Here is a 23,784-nt window from a genome sequence, read left to right as displayed (position 1 = left end):
AGATATGTGTTGCACGTGTTTTGTTTTGGGGTAGCGGTTGCTTGGGTGTCTGCTTTGGAGGTCTCTGCTGCTTAGGCAGATCTTTATTTAGAGCCTCCAAGTATGTTTTTGTGTGATTATGTGTTTGGTTTGCTGTCGTGGTAGGTCTATGTGAGACTGGAATTGTAGTGAGTGTGGTTTCCTTCTCCTCCTGACTGGTTATGCCAGTACTGAGTTGAGAGAGCTTAGCCTCCAGTTTGGCTATATGGTTGCATCTCTCACATGTGTTGGAATTTGTTGGGAGGAGGAGAGGGTTGTCTGTGTACATGAGGCAGTTGTAACATTGCCTCAAGATTCCCAGATTCACCAGCTGGACCGGAGAGGAGATTGACAACTGAGCTTTGGACATGCTAGAATAATATTGGGAATTCCTTAATTGAAAACAAGGGCCAGTGGGGAGTGAGGGTGTAGTGCTTTTAATTTTTAGTGCTGACTTATATAATTGCTTTAGTGAGCAAGTGCCAGGTAACTTAAGTGCAATGTGTTACAGGTAACTTAAATGCAAAAACGACAAACAGTAACTTTCTTTCAAGTGAAACAAGGAAATAAGTACAGTAAGCAATGCAGATATCACTAGTGATCCACAGAAGCGCTGAGAAGCACAGATTAGGTGGAATTAGCATTCCAGGAAATAACAAGCAAACAAACAAGCATATAAACAAAGCTAGATTCAGCAGGCCTGGATCTAGTCTATGCTACAGCAAACAAGGTGTACCAATTTCAGTAAGATACAGTTCAAATATTCAGGCACTATAAACCTTTAACCAGAAATTCCCAGCTCAGAAAGGCAGAGTCCAGCCTCTTCTCCCACAAGAGTGCAGACCACGAACCTTCTTAATGTAAAATAACTGGTCTGAAGCCCAAGTGCTTAAACCAGAACTAATACACTTTAAGAATAACAGACACTGGGCTCTCAATCAGCAGTTCCAACTTAGAAGGATGAAAGCTACCTGTCCTGCCACCACAGTGGATGCCACAAACCTTCCTAATGTAAAACAACTGGTCTGAAGCCCAAGTGATTAATCCAAAAGACTTAGAATGATAGCTACACTTTAATCAAGTTACTACCAAGCAGTAATAAATACAATTGAATACTTTAGAGAATGCCTGGATTAGTGCTCAAGTTACACAAACAAAGCTAGATCCAGCAGGCCCGAATCCAGTCTATGCCACAGCAAACAAGGCGCACCAACTTCAGTAAGAAGCAGTTCAGATATGCATGCACTATAAGCCTTTAACCAGGAATTCCCAGCTCAGAAGGGCAGAGTCCAGCCTCTCCTCCCACAAGAGTGCAGACCACGAACCCTCTTATGTAAAATAACTGGCCTGAAAGCTCAAGTGCTTAAATCAGAATTAATACACTTTTAGAATAACAGACACTGAGCCCTCAATCAGCAGTTCCCAACCTAGAAGGATGTTAGCTACCTGTTCTGCCACTACAATGCAGACCACAAACCCTCTCAGTGCAAAACGACTGGTCCGAAGCCCAAGTGTTTAAACCAAAAGGCTTAGAATGAGTTACACCAAGCAGTAATAAATACAATTGAGTACTTTTAAGATGATGCAAAAGTAAAATAAAGTAGGTAGAAACACAAGTACAGTAAAAGCAGATGAATTTTTTTTTTTTTTCTGAACAAGTGCTGAGATCAAAGAAACAGATTTGAGTGCTGAAACTAGAAAACTGGCTAGTTATAAGAAAAAAAAAACTAAGCTAGAAGGCTTCCCTCCAACACAGAAGGGCTTGGGGGCTCAGAAGCCTACAAATAGTCTATATACCACTTAACAAGAAAGGCAGGAAACAAGCTTAATTTTTTTTCTGTTTCCCAGATGCTCTCTCTGTACACAGTAGGAGTGCCTGAAATCAGAATATGATCTTACTGCACTCAGTTGAGTGAGGAAATGAGATGGGCCCAGAAGGAGTATACAAACACAAATTTACAAGAGGGGTGGGCAGTTTCAAGGCCACTAAGATTAACACCAAAACAAAAACAGGGAGGGTGGGTGGGACTAACTGAAGAGCAGAGTCAAAACTTCCAGTTCAGTTAATATTCCTGCAACACAGTTAAAATCAATTTAAATACTGTATTTTTTTTTTAAAAAAGTGCAGATAAAGGTACTTAAATTCTCTTATACGTCCAGTTGAATACAGCAAGTTCTTAGCCGGTCAAAGCTGAGGTTTTTAAGCAGAAAATATTTCACACTGTACCACTTAAATAGGCAACTACCCCACACCTGTAATTACTAGCAAATAACAAAATTCAGCAAACACTGACTAACTTCCAGTTCAGTTAATATTCCTGCAACACAGTTAAAATCAATTTAAATACTGTATTTTTTTTAAAAAGTGCAGATAAAGGTACTTAAATTCTCTTATACGTCCAGTTGAATACAGCAAATTCTTAGCCGGCCAAAGCTGAGGTTTTTAAGCAGAAAATATTTCACACTGTACCACTTAAATAGGCAAAGACAGGAAATCAAAGAATGTGGCTACCCCCACACCTGTAATTACTAGCAAATAACAAAATTCAGCAAACGCTGACTAACTTCCAGTTCAGTTAATATTCCTGCAGCGCAGTTGAAATCAATTTAAATACTGTATTGTTTTTTAAAAAAAGTGCAGATAAAGGTACTTAAATTCTCTTATACGTCCAGTTGAATACAGCAAGTTCTTAGCCGGCCAAAGCTGAAACATTCCTCAGATACTACAATACTTAACTGAGATGCTGGACAAAGGCCTCTCCTTCTCATCCCTCAAGATTCACGCCTCTGCCATCTCTGCTCATTACAACACGGATCCACCAATTTTCTCTAATCCTCTGTTAAAACAGTACCTCAGAGGGGCTAAAAACATAAGACCGCCTCGTAGAGCACCTACTCCAACTTGGGACCTCAACTTTGTTTTGGAAAAACTAACTTTACTTCCTTTTGAGCCAGCTAACACAGCAGAATTTAAATATATCTCTTGGAAAACTGCTCTTCTCCTGGCAATAACATCAGCACGAAGAGTTACAGAATTACAGGCACTAATGGCAGTGGAACCTTTCCTCATTTTCCACCAGGACAGGGTGTCTTTAAGAACTAACCCCACATTTATGCCAAAGGTGGTATCCAGTGTGGCTCTAAACCAAATTATTCACCTGCCAACTTTTTATCCTAAACCACAGAATAAAGGGGAGAGACTACTGCACTCTTTGGACATTCACAGGCAGTTACGCTTCTACTTGGACAAAACCAAAGCTTTCAGAAAATCTGAGCAATTATTGGTAGCATATGCTGCAGGAGCACAGGGAGAAGCCATTTCAAAACAGGCTATCTCAAAATGGAAAGGACATTGTATACATTTCTGCTACACATACCATGGAAAACCTGTACCTAGCAGCATTAGATCTCACTCCACCAGGGCAACAGCCACTTCAACTGCCTACCTCAGGGGAGTACCTACCAAGGATATTTTGGAAGCAGCAACTTGGAGTTCTGTACATACCTTCACCAAGTATTACCATCTGCCTCTATACTCTAAATCCAGAGCTGGCTTCGCCACTGCAGTGCTGCAGGGCCTTATAGCTACCCCTAATGCCTTATAGAACCAGCCACCCTACCTCAGCTTTGGGATTCTACCCAAGTGTAATGACTGCAGCAGTGTAACACGATTAACATAGTACAGTTTTGTACCTACCATAAATGTAGATGTTCGAGTGCATACACTGCTGCAGTCCAGGTTACCCTACCTCCTTCCCCTCTTACTGGCTGGTACATACCTATGTCTTCTAACCTTGCTACCTATGGGGAGTATTTGCTTGTAGCTGTAAGTTGTATTTTGCTTTTCTTATGTATGTTTTATTAGCAATTGGAATTGCCTACCTATTTAGAGGCACCTGACATCTGGGGCAAGAAGAACTGAAGAAAACGGCGTCGGCTGCATCTTGTATACCCCTGTCGCACTGACGTCAGGGAGGAGGCGACAGCAACCGACGCCGGACCAAGACTTTGGAACTCAGGCCAACTGGGGAACCGCCTGACGGCAGGATACCCCAAGTGTAATGACTGCAGCAGTGTATACACTCTAACATCTACATTTATGGTAGGTACAAAACTGTACTTTTTCTTGAGCTATTTAGTTGCAGCAGTGGTTGGTTACATTTGTAAGTCCTTATGTAGACCAAGTAAAGGTCTTCCAAGAACTTTAAAGTTCCAAACATTTTGCCTGTTTGTGCCTTGCACACCAAAAGTTGAATGGTATTTCAGTGTTGAGAGCAGCATAGATTTTCATAGGGACTGAGACTGCTGATGCAAGTTAGGAAAATGCAAATGTTAAAATTTCCTTGTTACAGTGACAGCTTCTGAAGGGTTCCTTTTAGGGTAAGCATAGTTAAAACACAGCCCTGTCTCTTCAGAAAAGGTTCAGAATTCTGAAAATACTTTTAAGTTGCTAGATGGTGTAGCATGTCACAGCTACTGCATGTGATTGCACTAAAACATGATGATGAAAATGTAGTCTACATAACGTAACGTTAATGTTGTATAAACAAGTAGAGTAGTTGAGACCTTGTTAGCGTTTCATGTCCAAGCTGAGTTATGCATAGTTTTTATTTTGAGCACTGTATTACTGTGATTTATGTAGATAATTTCAAAATATTTTTTTATTATATTTTAGGTAGCGGCTAAGACTATACCTTTTTACAATGACTACTTCTTGGTGCCTTATCCACTTCCTAAAATTGATCTGATAGCTATTGCCGATTTTGCAGCTGGTAAAGTAGATATTAAAACACCATTATTCCATATCAAAATTTGAATTTCATACACAAATTCACATGACCTTCAATTCGTTGTTTACTTTTTTTTTTAGGTGCCATGGAGAACTGGGGCCTTGTGACATACAGGTATTTTACCAGTTTATTATTACATAGCATTTGTTAATTGGGAAAGTCTGAGTGGGCAGATGCAATTTTTAGCAGAAGCCTGGAGAGAGAAGCTGCAAAACAGTTAGGAACAATATTGTAGTGCATGGGGTGCCATAATTACACTCCAAAATCAAACAAAAAAACAAACCTGTAAAACATCTCTGTAGCTCGAGACCCAGCTGTTGTAGCACTTTCAGAGATGTGCAACAGTTGTTACACACCCCTTAAGCGCTGTTATGGCCCAGTATCAGGGAAGGAATGTAAAAGCAGCTCAGTAATTCCAAGCTTTGGTCTCCTGCGCCAGCAGAGATAGGTTGTCGCAGTAGATGTTACAGTAGAAGTAGACGAGAACAGTGTAAAGGTGCAAGGCATGCCAGTTGAAAGAACAATAATGCAGGCTCAAAGAAAAGCTAGAAACTTATTGGTTGTAATGAGAAAGAACTTTGCTAAGTTTGCCATTTTTAATGATGCTTTCAGATGTATCTGACAATTGGGGTGCAAAATATAGGAAAATATACTGTATAAAAGAAGGTTTTTATTTTGAGGGTTGAAACATTGTGTAGTGTGCAGGAGTTTTTAGTTTTAGGGACAACTTATCTACTTGTACATATTAAGCAAACTATTAATACACATTCCTTTGCTTCAGATTATCTAGCTAGATATGGTATTCTTGTATTTCAAGTGGACGTCTCTAAAAAAAACATGCTATTCTAATTGGAAAATATTCAGAGTACGTGGTTTAAACTGTGCAGAGTTTGATCAGAGTTTTTTAAAAGAAGTGGGGGATGCAGAAAATGTTCATAGTGCTTTTGAGGTTAAAATCCTTGTCAGACATTTTGAGGTAATCCTGGCAGAAATGGCGTGTGTTGCTAATTCAGGTTTGCAGCTGTCAGTATAAATTTCTGTTTGTTTGCCAGTGTAATCCTAGGAATATTGATTAAAGTGACTAGATAAAACCACGGTGCATAACATAGAAGGTTATGATTGGAGCTGTGACCTTAAACATAATATATATTCAAGACGTGGATGCCAAGAAATTCACCTAGAGAACTGAAATCTTGGCATCCATGTCACGAAACATAATTGCTGAATAATGGGTGGACCCGATCATAAAACTCCATTTACTAAAAGAGCCATCTCTGCCATGTACAAGCAGTTACAAAGAAAAAGAAAACCGCATGCACAATGTTTTGCCAGCTTTTAAAGCCAGTAAAGCATTTAGCGAGTGCTATCTAATAGACAGCAAGTCAATAGAAAAAGTCAGGGGCAGCTTTTAAATTCTGTTCATAGTTGACTAAATTATTTACACTGATATTTGGAAACGTCTGCAGAGAACAAAAATATGAACAAAGTACTTTAGGGACCATTTGTGAAGGAGTATCCCTTCTGTGAGACAGGACTCTAACAGCACTTGGGGTGTGTGAAACAAATGTTGCACTCCTCTGGAAGCATTATGGTTGGGTATTGTGCTACAAAGAAGCATAATAGGTTTATCTTGTTTCCAATTTTGGAGTGTAGTCCTGGCACTCCATGTACTACAAAGTATTTAACTCTTCAGGTAGTTCCTAGATATCACTTGGCACTGCAGCTTGTGTATGGTTCTCAGAAATCTAGGTATATAGAGCCTTACGATCAGCAGGCGGAATAACAGACACCTCATTTACATGTAAAGGCTGAGCTGATTAATGCAGTATGTGTAGTTTAAAACAGTACATTCTTGTAAAATGTATTGCTGCCCATTGTAAAACATTAATATGAAGTTGTTCAATCTCACCATTCATTCTTACACATGGGTTCGGAGCTGATCCCTCTGCTCTGAGTCGGCTGCTTTCACAAGCTCGAGGTTTTCGAGTAGCTTGATACCAATTCCCTATCCCATGATGCTCTCTGCCTTACCTCACATCTAGTTTGCCGCTGCAACAGATCAGAGGTCAAGAGTGGAGCTCAGGCCAATATTTCACTTTTTTGAAAGTTATTATAGATGGTTATCTTGGATTCTGTGTTTAAAAAGTCTGATGTTGTTTGTGTTTCCCTGTTGCAGTCATTACATTTGGGTAATCTGCTGGCAGGTTGCCCTCAGTCGGCCTGATTAACAAAGTCTTGGGTCCTGCGTCGGTTGCTGTCCCTTCTTTCATGACTTCAGGTAGTCAGGGGTATAAAACATGCAGCAGACGCCATTACATCAGTATTTCTTGCCGTGCGGTGCCAGAAGCAGTTCGCAAGTGCCGGTCGGCCGAACCCTGAAATTTTCGTTTCAGAACCAAAGTCTTCAACTAAAAGCTAAGTACCCCGTTGGGGAAACTTTTTCTTGCTCCTTACAGATGTCAGTAAAAGTTAATAATTGCATTACTTGTGGGAAGCAAATACCTCATAAGGATTTTCATTTGTACTGTATTCCTTGCCTAGGCCCTGATCATAACGTACCTTGCTGTCGGTTTTGTGCTAGATTTAATCAACACACTATTAAACTTCGATACATTTTTGCTTCTAAAAATTTTGGCTCACGATTTAACTACCCGGAAATGACGTCTGTTAGCAATCCGACTACCGAAATATCTAAAAAAAATGCAAAGAAAGACAGATGGGCCGTCGAGGTCCAAAACTGACGAAGCTTCTCTTAAGCCAGTCGCTAGTTCGCTGGTACTCAGTGAGGCACTTTCTCAGCCCCTGATGCCCGCTACTTTTGATTCGCAGGCCTCTACTGAGACCCACTCGGAGTCTGTTATGCCGCGAGATGCTTTTAAGTATTGAACCCGCGGATGTCTTTACCTTAGATGGGCCCGGTGCCGCTGTGCAGACACCGGCTTCTGAGGGTGTTTTCCGGCCTAAAGATTTGTATAAACCGACACCATCTTCAAAACGAAGGCCAAAATCTACTTCTATGTCTAAAAAAACGACGCTTGGACCACGTGTGCAGGCCCCTATGCCTAAAAAGCTAATGATCAAAATGGCTGAAAATTTAATTACCTTGATCAGGCGTAGCCGACCCCCTCCTGCTAAGAGGCCTCGGCAAGACATTGATTATGAATCTTCTGATCAGGATTCTATTTCTTCTGATTCTTCTACTGAACAAGATTTATCTACACCTACTTATGAGGAGACTCTGACGCAGAGGATTCCATTCCTTCTGCTTCTCCCCCTGAGGATTTCTCTTTTGGAGAAACTTTACATACCTTAAGGGAACATTTCCACTGGTAAAGTCAGGATTTCTCTGAATCTAAAAAGAGACTTGGGGTTTTCTTCTTCCTCATCATAGGCCTTTGGCTATACCTCCTGTTCCAGACATTGTTGATGTTTTTTCAGAATCTAGTATGACTCCTGATTCTCTGCCTCTGGCTCCTAGTAAGCCAGACAGATGCTACAGGGTTCCTGACTCCCACAAATTCCTTTTCAAAAATCCTACTGCTGATCCTGAAAACATTTCTCAGGGTCCCAAGAGCATTAAGGCCTCTACTGCTAAAAATCCTACCCCTTGTGATAGAGATTCTAGGGCGCTGGATAGATGGTGTAAGAAGGTTTACACGTCTGCAACCTTGGCAATCAGGGCTTTAAACTGTCAATTTCATATGCTTAAATATCAACAGCATATCATGGGACTACTTAAACAGAAAATGATGTTAATCTCTGACTGTGTGGAAAATGAAGATGTTAAGTTGTCTATCTCGCCTTCATTCTTGCTGGATGGGGTTCGGAGCCGACCTCGGCTCCGACTCGGCCACTCTAAAAGCTCGAGAGTTGGTTCCACCGGCTCGAGGCTCCCCTTATATCCCACAATGCTAGGCGTGAGTTACCTCAGATCTCGTTTACCGCTACAGCGATCGAGGTGTTGGTTTTCTACCGGCTTGTTGGTAAGTGTATTTTCTGTAAAATTAGAATACTTAAACCCCTATATTTTTAAGTTTAACTACTTTTCCCTTAGTTTAGTGGATTTCTACCCCTGTTTTTCGAAAATCCGTTTTTCCCACAAGAACTTAAAAGTTCTCTCTCGGGCCTTCTGGCCTTCCCCCATTCCCTAGTGGTGTGTGTGTGTTGCTCTTAATTAAAACTTTTAGTTAATTGTTTTATTTTTGAGTTTTAATATAAGATAAGTGTAATCAGTGTGTCTGACGGAGTGTGTGTGGTTACACTTTCTTGTGTAGGATGTCTAAAGACACAAAGGTCTCAGGCTTCAAGAAGTGTGATGCGTGCTGTCAGAAAATGTCTCTGACAGACGGTCACACTTCTTGTGTCTACTGCCTGGGGCCTTTGCACCTGCAGGACTCCTGTGCTGTATGCCACGGCTTCAGCCCCAGGGTCCTGCAGGAAAGAAAGAATAAGTTGATCCTAAGGGGTCTACTTAAGCCTGAGGATTCCCTTTCTGTCTCTGGGAAGCCCTCCAAGGCTTCTAGGTCCTCGGCTCCAGCTACTGAGCCGAGACCTAAAGCTACAAAACCTATGTCTGCATCGGCTCCGGCTGGAGCCGATGAGTCTACAGCTTCTGTGGTTCCCTCGACTCCGGCTGGAGCCGAGGTAGTAGAATTCCCTGTCGGCTCCGACCAGACCTTCGGAGCCGACATCTAGAAGAGATCTAGGTCACCATCCCTTGGCTCCGTTCATTCGGCTCCAGCATCTCCTCTGCTGTCTGAACGGAGCCATAAATCTCACTCCTCTAGGTCATCGAGGCTGTCGGATCATGACCTTCAGAGGGTAGTGAGTCGACTTCTTAAGTCCGAGGCACTGGCCCAAATGCTTCATAGCCCGACTCATCAGTCGATGCCTGCCCCTGTCCATCAATATGTTCCTCCTCCGACTCCGTTGAGCTCGGCCGGGCGTTGAACCGAGACTGTGGTAGCGTCAGAGCCGATACAGATGTCTTCGGCTCCGTCGTCGGCTCCGATTTCTTCTTTCGAAGAACTTCCCTCGTCGGCTCCGAGGGGGTGAGTGGCATCGGACCCTTGTCCGACCCCGCTCTTCCTCTCGGAGCTTCGGCGCTGGTGAGTTCGGCTCCGACATCGGCCTCGGAGCCATCACTGTCGGTGCCGAGGGAGGTTCTCAGCTTCTTGGAGCGGGGACCTCTGGCTCTGCCTGACAGGGGTGCGTTCGAGGTCATGCGGAGTGTGTTAGAGCCTGGCTCTACTCCACAGTCGGCTCCATCCGCCCCTCCCTCTACGGTGCCTCAGGTCAAGTCGACTCACTCCCTCATCCCGGAGCGCAGAGAGCCAGCTCCTCAGGATCCCCCTGTGGGGATTTCATCCTCTTCCGAGGCCTCTCCTGATTTGGCAGAAGAGCCCCCTCGGAAGAGGAAGTGTAAGAGGAAACACATTGACTCACCTGAGTCCATCACATCTGACACAGATTTAGATGATTCCGAGGGTTCCCCCCATTCCCCTTCTGAAGATGTCTCTTTTGCAGACATTCTCGAAATCCTCAAACAGAGGGAAAATTGGCCAGCCCTCAACCCTTCGGAGGATGAATCTGTGTACCTTGAGGCGTTTGGCTCTCGTCCTTCCACCTCCTGGGTGTCTCCCCCCTTTGACCCCCTCATGCAGGTGGTAGCTAAAAGGCATGGGCGGCTCCTGATTCAGTGGACCCCACTCCCAGGAGACCCTCAAAATTCATAACGGCACCAGCAGACAAACAGTTCTTGACAAAAGGAGTCTCTGTGGATGCTATGGTGGTAGCTGCTGCCACTAAGAAGGAACTAGCTGATCCTTCAGTACCTGTCCATCCACCTAACAAGGAATCTAGGCCCATGGACAGGTACGGAAGCGGATGTTCTCGTCAGCGACATTTGCTATCGTTAAGCTGAACTACCTGTGCCATTTTACTCGTCTTCAAAGGGACTTGATTAAAGAAGCGAGTGACCTGTTGAAGGACCCTACAGCTGCGGGTTTTCAAGATAAGATGAACACTCAGCTGGCTACCCTTAACTCCATAGCTAACTCCTCCATGCCTCCTTTCTTATGCGGCTGATGGAGCGAGTAGGGCCGCAGGGACGGGTGTGGCCTTACATAGGCATGCCTGGATGCGGCTATGCAATTTGCGGACCCTTCAAGGCGTCTTTCACTAATTCCCGTTTGATGGATCATCTCTCTTTGGTCCTCAAGTGAAAGAAACCTTGACTAGGTGCGAGACTGATGGCAAGACTCTTTCTGCCGTCGAGTCCGTTTTCTACTCCTTCTAGGCCTTACCCCAAAGGCCAGAAAAGTGGGAAAATGTGGTTCCGTAAACAATCTCAAGGGACTTCGCCTGGCACAAGGTCGTTTCCCGCCAGAGGCAGGCGGGAATAACAATGGTAGGCGTGGCCCTCGAGGCAGGGGCTCCGCAGAACCAGGGCAATCGAAGCCTTCTCTGATAAGCCCTTTCAGCATCCCTGAGGTGTTGCCCGACTGCCCACCTTCGAGGCAGTCGGGGAAGATTGTCACTGTACCCAGAAGCCTGGCTATCCCTGACTCAAGACAAATGGGTACAGTCCGTCATTTCCGAAGGCTATTCTATCCCCTTTCTTAGCATTCCGAACCAATCAAAAAAATCCCTTCCAGATGCTCCACCGCTCAAAGGGATCTAGCGGTTTTGGAAATTTCAAAGCTGCTTGCAAAAGAGCAATTCAGCCAGTTCCAGCAGACCAGCAAGGATCCGGAATCTACTCGAGGTTCTTTTTAGTTCCAAAGAAAACAGGGGACTGGAGACCAATTTTGGATCTCAGTATCTTGAACAGATCAGTCAAGAAAACAAGATTTGGATGGTCACGCTGCAGTCCATCCTTCCCCTATTGGGAAAAGGAAACTGGATGTGCTCTATAGACCTTCAGGATGCGTACTATCATATAAAATGAACAGACGCTCCAGAAGATTCCTCCGCTTCAGGCTGGGAACCAGTCATTTTCAGTTCAGGGCCCTGCCCTTTGGTCTCACCACTGCCCCCCGGGTGTTTACCAAATGCATGGCAGTGGTAGCTTCTCACCTGAGACGACAAGGATTCCAGGTGTTTCCATATTTGGACGACTGGCTCCTCACAGCTCCCACCAAGCATCTCCTTCTGATGGCCAGGGATTACACCTTTCGCATTTGTCAAAAGTTAGGCATTTCAATAAATTGCGAAAAGTCTGTTTTGTCGCCTTGTCGTACTATTACCTTCATAGGCGCAAATCTAGACACAGTAGACATGTCTGCGAGACTAACAAATCAGAGAATAACAGACATACACAAACTGGTATCACTCCTTTTCAACAACAACAGAATCAAAGCCAGGTTAGTGCTGAAAGTGTTGGGAATTATGGCGGCGGCCATACCTCTGCTTCCATTAGCCAGATTCCACATGCGAATCCTTCAATGGATGCTCTTTACACAATGGTCATACCAGCAACTTCCAATGTCCCACACCATTATGATCACGCAGGCGTGCAGAAATCATCTCGTGGTGGATGTCTTCCCCTCAGCTCTTGTTGGGAAGACCCTTTGTTCCACCCCCTCCAGTTGCTACTCTGACAACGGACGCCTCCCTGATCGGGTGGGGGGGGCATTATCAGGGCAGGACGGTCCAGGGCACATGGCAACCAAACGAATGCCACTTGCACATAAATGTTCTGGAGATGAGAGCAGTGCTTTTAGCGTTGCAAGCCCTTCAAGACTCTCTTCCCTTGGGAACGATTGCAATCCAGACAGACAAATATGTCTGTAGTGTGGTACATCAACAAACAAGGCGGAACCAGGTCCTACCCCCTGTGTCGAGAAGCACTCAGATTGTGGCAATGGGCGATTTCTTCTCAGCGGTTTCTGATAGCAACGCACATCCCCGGGAAGTCCAATCAAATCGCGGACAAGTTGAGCAGAGCTATCCTCATGCCTCACGAGTGGTCTCTGAAAGACGCTGTTGTGAGAGAAATTTTCCTCAAGTGGGGTCAGCCTTGCTGCGATCTTTTTGCTACTCCCCAAAACAGCAAGTGCAGAGATTATTTCACTCTATTCCCTTTACCAGGCCAACCCAGCAGAGTCGCTCTAGTCCAAGTTTGGCCCGGGGACTTCTGTATGCATTTCCTCCCTTCCCACTAATCTCTCAAGTGATACAGAAAGCTATCGCTCAGAAGGCCTCATTGATCCTCATTGCTCCTTACTGGCCTCGACAGGTGTGGTTCCCCTTTCTACATCAATTTCTATTGGGGCAACCTTGGCATCTGGACCTAGTTCCAGATCTTTTGATCCATCAGTCGGGTCAGTTACATCGCTCCCTCCCCTCTCTGAACCTCACTGCTTGGTTCCTCCAGTTCCAACCTTAGCCAGGCTTCCTCAATTATCTCACTCCGTTCGAGATATTTTGATAGCTTCCCATAAATCTTCCACTCGGAAGATTTATTTGAGTAAGTGGAACGCTTCATATTGGGCTCAAGGAAGGGACATAGATCCTTTCACTGCTTCCATCCAAATAGTCCTTGATTTTCTAGCTGAACTCTTCCATGCAGGTTCATCTCCCTCTACTCTTAAAGTTCAATTGGCAGCTATTTCTAACTTTCATGTGGGTATTTCTGAGTCTGCCTTAATGTCCCACAAGCTTTGCAAAGCCTTTTTGAAAGGAGTTTTTCTTCTCAGACCTCCTATAAGAAATCCTCCTTCTCCTTGGGACCTAAATTTAGTTCTTACTTCTTTGATTCTTCCCCCTTTCGAACCTGCAGCCTCCTGTTCTTTAAAATTGCTATCATGGAAGACTCTCTTTCTGGTAGCTATTACTTCAGCTAGAAGAGTTTCAGAACTTCAAGCACTCAGCTGTCGACCTCCTTATCTATTGTTTCATAAGGACAGGGTATCCTTACGAGCGAACCCGTCCTTTTTGCCTAAGGTAGTCTCGTCGTCAGATCTAAATCAAAGCATTGACCTCCTGTCTTTTTCCAGAATATTCCAATAGGTCTGAACAAAATTACACTGGCTAGATGTTCATCGTCAGTTGAGGTACTATTTGGATAGAACAAAACAATTCAGAAAATCTGACCAGCTGTTTGTCTCCTATGCAGAAGGCAGAAAGGGACTTTCAGTTTCAAAGGTATCATTATCTAGATGGCTAACATCTCTGATTTCCCTTGTATATGAAATTAGACACCAAAAGCTGCCTAATAAACCTAAGGCCCATTCCACCAGAGCTTTGGCTACTTCTTTAGCCTTCAAGACAGACTGCCTATTGACACCATTTGTGCAGCGGCTACTTGGGCTACTCCTCACACTTTCATTTCTCATTATAAGTTGGATTTAGCTTCTAGGCATAGAGCTAACTTTGGTTCCACTGTTCTCAGGAGTCTGTTCCGTTAGGCCACCCGGGATAAGGTGCTAGGGACGCGGTCCCATCCAGCAAGAATGAAGGCGAGATAGACAACTTAACATATAGAAGTTATGTTCTTACCATAACGTTCCATGTTAGTTGTCTTCTTCTCGCCGCCTTCTTGCGTCCCACCCTCCTGCCCCCTGGCCTGGACAGACCTAGAGGAGTTGTGATTGTGACCTCTCTTTCTACCACCTCTTTTATTAGGCATATGCTGTTGTGCATATTTCCTGGATGAGGATGTAGGTCACCCTTCTTCTCCCCCCTGGTTAGAGGTGGACTTTGTTATAGTTATTCTCATACTATTATAAGCTGGGGTTAGCTTACAAACGAGATCTGAGGTAACTCACGCCTAGCATTGTGGGATATAAGGGGAGCCTCGAGCCGGTGGAACCAACTCTCGAGCTTTTAGAGTGGCCGAGTCGGAGCCAAGGTCGGCTCCGAACCCCATCCAGCAAGAAGAAGGCGAGAAGAAGACAACTAACATGGAACGTTATGGTAAGAACATAACTTCTATATTTGCAGTATTTATTACATTCAGCTGCAGCGGTAGCGTTGTTGCCTCACAGCAAGAGGATGTTCTTCATGTTTCAGTGTTGCAGTCCTTACGTTTGGGTAATCCTGCTGGCAGGTTGCGCTCAGTCGGCCTGAATTCCAAAGTCTTGGGTCCTGCGTCAGCTGCTGTTGCCCCTTCCTTGACGTCAGGTCGTCAGGGGTATAAAAGAAGGAGCTGACACCATTTTCTTCAGTCTTTCTTGCCATGCGGTGCCCGAAGCAGTTCGCAAGTGCCGGTCGGCCGACTCCTGAGATTTTTGTGTTCGAATTTCAGATCCGAAGTCTTCATTAAAGCTAAGTACCCAGTTGGGGAAACTTTTTTCTTGTTCCAGACCGATGTCAGAAAAAGTAAATAATTGTATTTCTTGTGGAAAGCAAATACCTCATAAGGACTTTCATTCTTACTGTATTCCTTGCCTAGGCCCTGATCACAACGTTTCTGGTTGTCGGTTTTGTGCTAGATTTAACCATTAAGTGTCGGTATGATTTTGCTTTAAACTATTTTGGAAGCCGGTTTAATTATCCAGAAATGTCATCGGATAGCCATCTGACTACCGGAGTTCACAAAAAACGCAAAGAAAAGGAGAGATAAACAACCGAGGCCCAAAACAGACTAAGCTTCTCCTAAGCCAGTTGCCGGTTCTCAGGCACTTTTGCAGCCCCTGACACCTGCTTCTTTAGAGTCGCAGGCCGCTACCGACTCCCACGTGGAGTCGGCCATGCCGCTGGAAACTCAAGGTATTGGAGCCTCGGATACTATTCCCTCAGATGGGTCCGGAGGCGCTGAGCAGGCACCGGCTTCTGAGGGTGTATTCAGACCTAAACATCTTTACATTAAACCAACTTCAGTTTCAAAGGCAAAGACTGAAGCACCTTCTAAAGCAAAGAAGCAAACTCAAGAGCCACGTGGACAGGCCTCTATGCCCAAAAAACAGATGCTCAAAATGGCCGAAGACTTGATTAAGGTTTCCCATCCCCCTCCTGATAAGAGGCCTAGGCAAGAGACTGACTATGAATCTTCAGATCAGGTTTCTGTTTCTTCTGATTCCTCTTCTGATCAGGAATATTTTCTTCCCCCCATGAGGATTCTGATGCTGAAGAATCTATATCTTCAGCTTCTCCTCCAGAGGACTATTCTTTTGGGGAAACCTTGCATACCATGAGGGAACATTTCCACTGGGAGAGCAAAGATTTTTCAGAATCTAAAAAGAGGCTCACAGATTTCCTTTTACTTCCTCGACACAAGCCTCTAGCCATTCCCCCTGTATTAGACATTGTAGATGATGTGTTTTCGGAGTCTAGTCTTACCCCTGACTCCTTACCTCCAGCTCCTATTAAGCCTGATAGATATTACAGGGTTCCTGACTCTCTCATAAATTCCTTTTTAAAAACCCTGCTGCAGACCCAGAGACTATTTCACAGGGTCCCAAAGGAGTTGAGGCTTCTGCTGCAAAAAACCCTACCCCTTCTGACAGAGATTCTAGGGCACTGGATAGATGGGGAAAAAAGGTTTACACATCTGCTACCTTTGCTATAAGGGCCTTAAACTGCCAGTTTCATATGCTCAAATATCAGCAACATGTCATGGCATTGCTTAAACAGAAAATGTTGTTAAACTCTGAATGTGCAGAAAACAAAGGAAATGTAGGATTTGTTGCATGCAGCTGAACAAGTTGGAAAGAAAGTGGTTTTGATTCTTTGGAGGCCTCCTGCAGGGCTGCAGTTATGGCTTCTGTAATTAGGAGGCATGCTTGGTTAAAGGAACAAAATCTGCCTGAAAGTTAAATTATTAGATGCACCTTTACAGCATGTTACTTTGTTTGGTGTTAAGGCAGAAGAGGTGTTAAAGAAAATGGAGGACAAAGCTAAATCTATACAAACTGTCAATATTTTTTTTACAAGTACAGCCACCTAGGTTTAGTAGACACTGGCTACAAAGAATTGGTTCATGTTAAGTTGTCAATCTCGCCTTCATTCTTGCTTGATGGGTTCGGAGCCGATCCTCGGCTCCGACTCGGCACTTGCTAAGCTCGAGAGTCACTTTTACCAGCTCGAGGCAGCCCCATATCCCATGATGCAAGGCGGTAAGTACCCAGATCTCGTTTGCCGCTTCGCTGATGAGGTCCTCCTTTTACCAGCTCCTGGTAAGTGATTTGCTACTTTGCTATTTTAGCCCCTTTTAACAAAAAAACCCTTAATTGTTAGTTTTATTTTAGTTTTAAACCTTTTCTGACAGAAAATTCTCTGTCTCTTCTTATATTTTTAGTCAGACTTTCACCCATCCCATCCCCCCCCCCCTGTTAGGGTGTGTGTGTGTGTTTTCTAGTTATACCTTTTGGTATATTTAATTTAATTTCTTTGACTGGTGTGTGTGTCTGTGTTTACACCATGCCTAAAGAAAGGGTCTCAGGCTTTAAGAAGTGTGACTCGTGCTGTCAGAAAATGTCTCTGACAGATGGTCACACTTCTTGCCTGTATTGCCTGGGGCCTCTTCACCTGCAGGACTCCTGTGCTATATGTCATTCTTTCAGCCAGAGAGTCCTGCAGGAAAGAAGAAATAAGTTGATTTTGAGGGGCCTTCTTAAGCCGGAGGGCTCTCCGGCTAAGTCGGCTCCATCCAAGACTGCTAAGTCTTCCAAGGCCCAGGCTTCTGTGTCCAAGCCTGAGGCCTCGGCTCCGACTCGTTCTGAGTCGAGATCGGCTCCGGCTGGAGCCGATTCGGCTAACTAAGCCTTCGGCACCGATGGCTATCGGTGCCGATTCTGGTTCGACCACTCGGTGTCGGCTCCGATCGGTTCCGACCACCATGTGGCTCAGGCATCGGTGTCGGCTCCGATCGGCTCCGACACCGTTACTTTGTGGCTGTATCGGCTCCGGCTGGAGCCGATGCATCAGCTACCTGTCGGCTCCGATAAGTTGTCGGCTCCGACAGGTTCAATAGTTTCATCGGTTCCGATGGCTCCTTTGAGGAAGAGGTCTAGGTCTCCTTCCTTGGAGCCGATACTTCGGCTCCGGCTTCACCTCTCCTCTCGGAACGGAGCCATCGGAGCCGATCTTCAAGGTCATCCAGGCTTTCTGACCATGATTTAGAGAGTGGTCAGTAGATTACTTAAGTCACAGGCACTGGCCCAAATGTTACATAGTCCGTCTCAACAGGCGGCTATTGGTCCACACCCATTGCAGTTCCTCCTTCAACTCTACCCCAGAGCTTGGAGTTGGAGTCTTCGAATGGTTACTGCTACGGCTGAGGGACAGATACCCCTTCTGTTCCTTCAGCCTCTACTCTTATCTCCTCTTGAGACCTTCCTTAGAGGGATTCGGTGGCGGGCTTCCATGGTCTCCTCCGAGGGGTGAGTGGCATCGGACCCTTGTCCAAACCGCTCTTCCCTTGGAGCCTCGGCCTTGGTGAGCTCGGCTCCGACATCTACCTCGGAGGCTTCCCTTCGGTGGTCCCTGGAGTTCCTAGCTCTTGAACGGGTTCTCTCGGACCTTCCTGGGAGGGGAGCATTCGAGGTGATGAAGAGTGTGCTGGCCACTGGTATCAGCCAGCAGTCTGTTCCCTTAGCTCCTCCCTCTATAGTGCCTGTTGACATCTCTGCCACTTCTCTTGCTACAGGACCCAGAGATCCTCCGCCTCAGGTTTCCCCATTGGGAATATCCCCCTCTTCCGAGGATTCTCCTGATGTTTCGGGAGATCCTCCTAGGAAGAGGACCTGTAAGAGGAAACATGTAGACTCCCCCGAGTCTATCACTTCAGATACTGACTTAGATGAGTCAGAGGGATCCCCAAGATCCCCCTCTGAGGATGTCTCCTTCTCAGACATCCTAGAACTCCTTAGACAGAGGGGGAAACTGGCCCACCAATAATCCCTCTGAGTATGAGTCAGTATACCTAGAGGCGTTTGGATCTCGGCCCTCCACCTCCTGGGTGTCTCCGCCTTTCGACCCCCTTATGCAGGTTATTGCCCGAAAGGCGTGGGCTGCTCCTGACTCTGTAGAGCCAGTACCTAGGAGGCCTTCAAAATTTATTACTGCCCCGTGTGATAAGCAATTCCTCACTAAGGGTGTCCCCGCTGATGCCATGGTGGTGGCTGCTGCCACCAAGAAGGAACTTGCAGATCCTTCCGTGCCGTCCATCCTCCTAATAAGGACTCTAGGACCATGGATAGGTGCAGTGGCGGATGTTTTCCTCAGCGACCTTTGCTATGCGTTAAGCTGAATTACCTATGTCACTTCACCAGACTCCAAAGGGATATCCTTAAGGAGCTAGGTGATGTTGTACAGGATCCTACAGCTGCAGGAGCTCAGGGAAAAATTGCTTCGCAGCTAGGAACCCTTAATTCCATTGCAAACTCCTCCATGCGGCTAATATCATATGCTGCTGATGGAGCCAGTAGCCGCAGGTACAGGTGTGGCTCTTAGGCGCCAAGCCTGGATGCGGCTATGTGACTTTGCAGATCCCTTTAAGGCGTCCTTCACAAATTCTCCCTTTGATGGGTCAGCTTTGTTTGGCCCTCAAGTGAAGGAAACTTTGACCAGGTGTGAGTAGGACGGCAAGACTTTTTCTGCCGTAGGAGTCCGTTTTTCCACCCCTTCTAGACCTTACCCCAAAGGACAGAAAGGTGGCAAAATGTGGTTCCATAAATCCCAAGGAGTCACGCCGGATTCACGTGGTCAGTTTACCCCTAGAGGCAGAGGGGTAACAACAACAGGCGCTCTAGAGGCAGAGGGGTCCAAAAACCAGGGAAACAGAGAGCCTCTCTGACAAGCCCTTTCAGCATCCCTGAGATGTTGCCCGGCTGTCCCTCCTTGGAGGCAGTCGGGGAAGATTATCACTGTACCCAGAAGCCTGGCACTCCCTCACTCAAGACAGATGGGTACAGTCGATCATATCCAAGGGTTACTTAATTCCTTTCGAGGAAAGTCCTTTCTACCCCTCAAATTCCCTTCCAGATGTACCACCTGGTCTAAGGGAAATTGCAGAGTTAGAAGTCTCAAAACTACTGCAAAAAAGAGCCATTCAGCCAGTTACAACAGACCATTCAGAGCCCGGAATCTACTCAAGGTTCTTTTGGTCCCCAAAAGGCAGGAGACTGGAGACCAATATTGGATCTCAGCAGACTCAACAAGTCTGTGAGGAAGACAAGATTCCGAATGGTCACTCTTCAGTCAATTCTGCCCTTCTTACAGAAGGACAACTGGATGTGCTCAATAGATCTTCAGGATGCGTACTATCACATCAAAATTCACAGACGCTCCAGGAGATTTCTCCGCTTCGGCTGGGGTCCAGTCATTTCCAGTTCAGAGCCCTGCCCTTTGGTCTCACTACAGCCCCCAGAGTGTTCACCAAATGCATGGCAGTGGTCACGGCTCACCTGAGACGTCAAGGATTCCAGGTGTTTCCGTATCTCGACGATTGGCTCCTTTCAGCCACCACCAGGCATCAGCTTATTCAAGCCAGGGATTACACAATAAAGCTTTGTACTCTTTTGGGCATCTCGATAAACTTCGAAAAGTCATCCTTATCGCCCTGCCAGTCTATTACTTTCATAGGCGCAAACTTAAACACTGTTCGGATGTCAGCTACTCTTACAGATCAAAGAGTTTCAGACATTCAAAGTCATGTCAGGATCATTCTAGCCAACAAGAAAGTACAGGCCAGAATGGTTCTAAAGGTATTAGGCCTCATGGCTGCGGCCATTACTCTTCTTCCCCTGGCTCGCTTCTACATGCGCCTTCTTCAGTGGATGCTGTTCACACAGTGGTCGTACCAACAACTTCCAATGTGTCACCAGATTCTGGTGACACAGACTTGCAAAGATCATCTTGCTTGGTGGATCACATCTCCCCAGGTTCACCAAGGCAGACACTTTGTACCCCATCCCGGGTAGCCACTGTCACCACGGATGCCTCCCTGATCGGGTGGGGGGGGGTCATTATCAGGGCAGGATGGTTCATGGGACGTGGCAGCCGTTCGAGTACCACCTGCACATAAATGTCCTGGAGATGAGAGCAGTGCTTTTAACGTTGCAAGCCCTCAACGACTTTCTTCCCGTAGGGACAATTGCAGTCCACACAGACAACATGTCTGTAGTTTGGTATATCAACAAACAGGGCGGAACCAAGTCCTACCCCTTGTGTCGAAGCGCTCAGACTATGGCAATGGGCAATCTCCTCTCATCGGTTTCTGGTAGCAACGCATATCCCTGGGAAAACCAACATTGTAGCGGACAGATTGAGCAGAGCTATTCTCATGCCTCACAAGTGGTCTCTCAAGCAATCTATAGCGGAAGAGATTTTTCTGGAATGGGGTCGTCCATGTTGCGATCTTTTTGCTACTCCAAGAAAGAGCAAATGCCCAGACTTCTTCTCTCTCTTCCCTCTTCCAGGCCATCTGACCCAGGATTGGCCCCAGGGACTTCTTTATGCCTTCCCTCCATTTCCTCTGATCCCTCAAGTTATCCAGAAAGCAACCGTTTTGAGAGCCAAATTGATTCTCATTGCTCCTTACTGGCCTCGACAAGTTTGGTTCCCGTTCCTCCATCGTCACCTTTTGGTGCAGCCGTGGCATCTGGACCCAGTGCCAGATCTTCTGATTCACCAATCCGGTCAGCTGCACGGCCTATCCCTTCTCTCAACCTCACAGCATGGTTGCTCCACTTCCTTCCTTAGCCAGGCTTCCTTTGATCTCTAACCCTGTTAGAGACATCATAGTAGCTTCTTTAAAATCCTCTACCAGGAGGATTTATGCAAGCAAATGGAAACATTTCTCTTATTGGGCTAAGGCCAAGAATATTGATCCTTTCACTGCCCCTGTTCAGGCAGTCCTGGACTTCTTAGCAGAGATTTTTCATGCAGGCTCCTCTTCTTCCACAGTCCGAGTTCAATTGGCTGCTATCTCGAACTTTCATGTCGGGATTGCAGATCACAATATTATGTCCCATAGGCTCTGCAGGGCCTTCTTGAAAGGAATTTTCCTGTTAAAGCCTCCAATCAGGAATCCTCCTCCTCAGTGGGATCTAAATTTAGTGCTGACATCCTTGATTCTTCCCCCTTGAGCCAGGTGTTTCTTGTTCCCTGAAATTTCTTTCTTGGAAAACTTTATTCCTAGTGGCTATTACATTGGCCAGGAGGGTGTCTGAACTTCATGCTCTATCGGTTCGACCCCCTATTTGTTTTTCACAAAGACAGAGTATCATTGAGAACTAATCCGACCTTTTTGCCTAAGGTCGCCTCAAAGACCAATTTGAATCAATCCATTGATCTCCCTGTATTTTTCCCAAACTATTCAGACAGAGCCGAACAAAACTACATTATCTTGATGTCCACCGTCAACTCAGATATTATTTGGACAGAACAAAAAAATTTAGGAAATCTGATCAACTTTTTGTTTCCTATGTGGATAATAAGAAAGGCCTTCCTGTCTCTAAAGTGACCTTGTCTAGATGGCTTTCTTTGGTCATCTCTGAAATTTATCTGCTCAGGGGAAAACAGCTGTGCTCAAAACCTAAAGCACATTCAACTAGGAGCTTAGCTACTTCTACAGCCTTTCAAGCTAGACTTCCTTTAGACACTATTTGTGCAGTGGCCACTTGGGCCACTCCTCATACTTTTGTTTCCCATTACAAATTGGACTTGGCCTCCAGGGACAGAGCCAGTTTTGGCTCTACAGTCCTCAAGAGTCTGTTCCATTGAGCCACCCAGGATAGAGGTGCTAGGGACGGTCCCATCAAGCAAGAATGAAGGCGAGATTGACAACTTAACATTAAGAAGTTATGTACCTACCATAACGTTCCATGTTAGTTGTCTTCTCTGCTTCTTTCTTGACCCTCCCTCCTTCCCCAGGCCTGGACAGACCTTTCTATAAGAAATTATTATGCTGAAGACCATTCAGACCTGGTCCTTCTTCCATCCTGTAAGTTTTCTTTCTTCCTTTTGGAAGTGTTTTTATGCTTGGTGCTATTGCCCTTTGTCATCAAACGAGATCTGAGTACTTACCGCCTTGCATCATGGGATATGGGGCTGCCTCGAGCTGGTAAAAGTGACTCTCGAGCTTAGCAAGTGCAGTCGAGCCGAGGATCGGCTCCGAACCCATCAAGCAAGAAAGAAGGCGAGAGAAGACAACTAACATGGAACGTTATGGTAGGTACATAACTTCTTATTTCCTGTGTCAGACAGACCTCGAAGGGGCAGATCCAGACGCCCTGGAGGCAGATCCCAGGCGCAAGGTTCATACAGGTCAAAGCAATGGGGTGCTTCTACCTCCAAAGTTGGAGAAGACAAATCACAACCTTACAGGAAACAGTCCCAATGACTTCCCCCTGCCTGCACCAAGCACTTATCTCCTGGCAGCACCCTTAGGGGGAAAATTAGCACTTTTTCCTCAAAATTGGCACATTATAACCCAGGACAAATGGGTTCTAAACAGTGTCACAAGGCTACAAGTTCCATTTCCATACCCTGCCAAAGGCAAACGGCTGGCCAGATCTGCCAAAAAAATCAATGGGCAGAGGCACAAAAACAAGTCTCATCCCTCATGGGCATGGGGGCCATTCAACAAGTACCAGAGCAAGAGCAGGAGCAAGGATTTTACTCAAGACTATTCTTGGTACCCAGAAAGGATAAGGCCTGGAGACCAATACTGGACCTATCTTTTCTTAACACATTCCTGCATATAACAAAAATCAAAATGTTAACTTTGCAGCAGCGTCTACCCATGCTGGGCAAGAATGCTTGTCTTGTGACTTTAGACCTAAAAGAGGCATAACTGCATGTCCCAGTCAGACAATCATGCAGAAGATAACCTCAGATTCAAGGCTGGCTCAATGCATTACCAATTCTCTGCACTGCCCCTTGGCTTATCTGCTGCGCCTAGGGTCTTTACAAAGTGCCTGGCACCAGTAATTGTATTTTGCAGGCAGAGGAATACAAATATATCCTTACTTGGACGACTGTCTAATTCAAGCAGAGAACAAGGACAGTCTTCTACAGCATCTGGCGT

At 45.6% G+C, this 23,784-nt stretch overlaps 1 protein-coding gene across 1 annotated transcript in view; it reads left to right on the top strand.

The window, feature by feature from the left end:
* Positions 1–23,784, top strand: part of NPEPPS (aminopeptidase puromycin sensitive) — a 1,948,381-nt gene that overhangs the window by 221,637 nt on the left and 1,702,960 nt on the right. Inside the window, exons 5-6 of the mRNA XM_044054968.1 lie at positions 4,694–4,790; positions 4,889–4,922. Of these exons, the coding sequence (XP_043910903.1) occupies positions 4,694–4,790; positions 4,889–4,922 (131 nt within the window). The remainder of the gene's footprint in view (positions 1–4,693; positions 4,791–4,888; positions 4,923–23,784) is intronic.

Source organism: Protopterus annectens, chromosome 13.part0 (assembly GCF_019279795.1).
Source record: "Protopterus annectens isolate FY-2018-M chromosome 13.part0, PAN1.0, whole genome shotgun sequence".
In the NCBI taxonomy this organism is placed as follows: domain Eukaryota; kingdom Metazoa; phylum Chordata; order Ceratodontiformes; family Protopteridae; genus Protopterus; species Protopterus annectens.
This window is presented reverse-complemented; position numbering and strand designations above follow the sequence as displayed.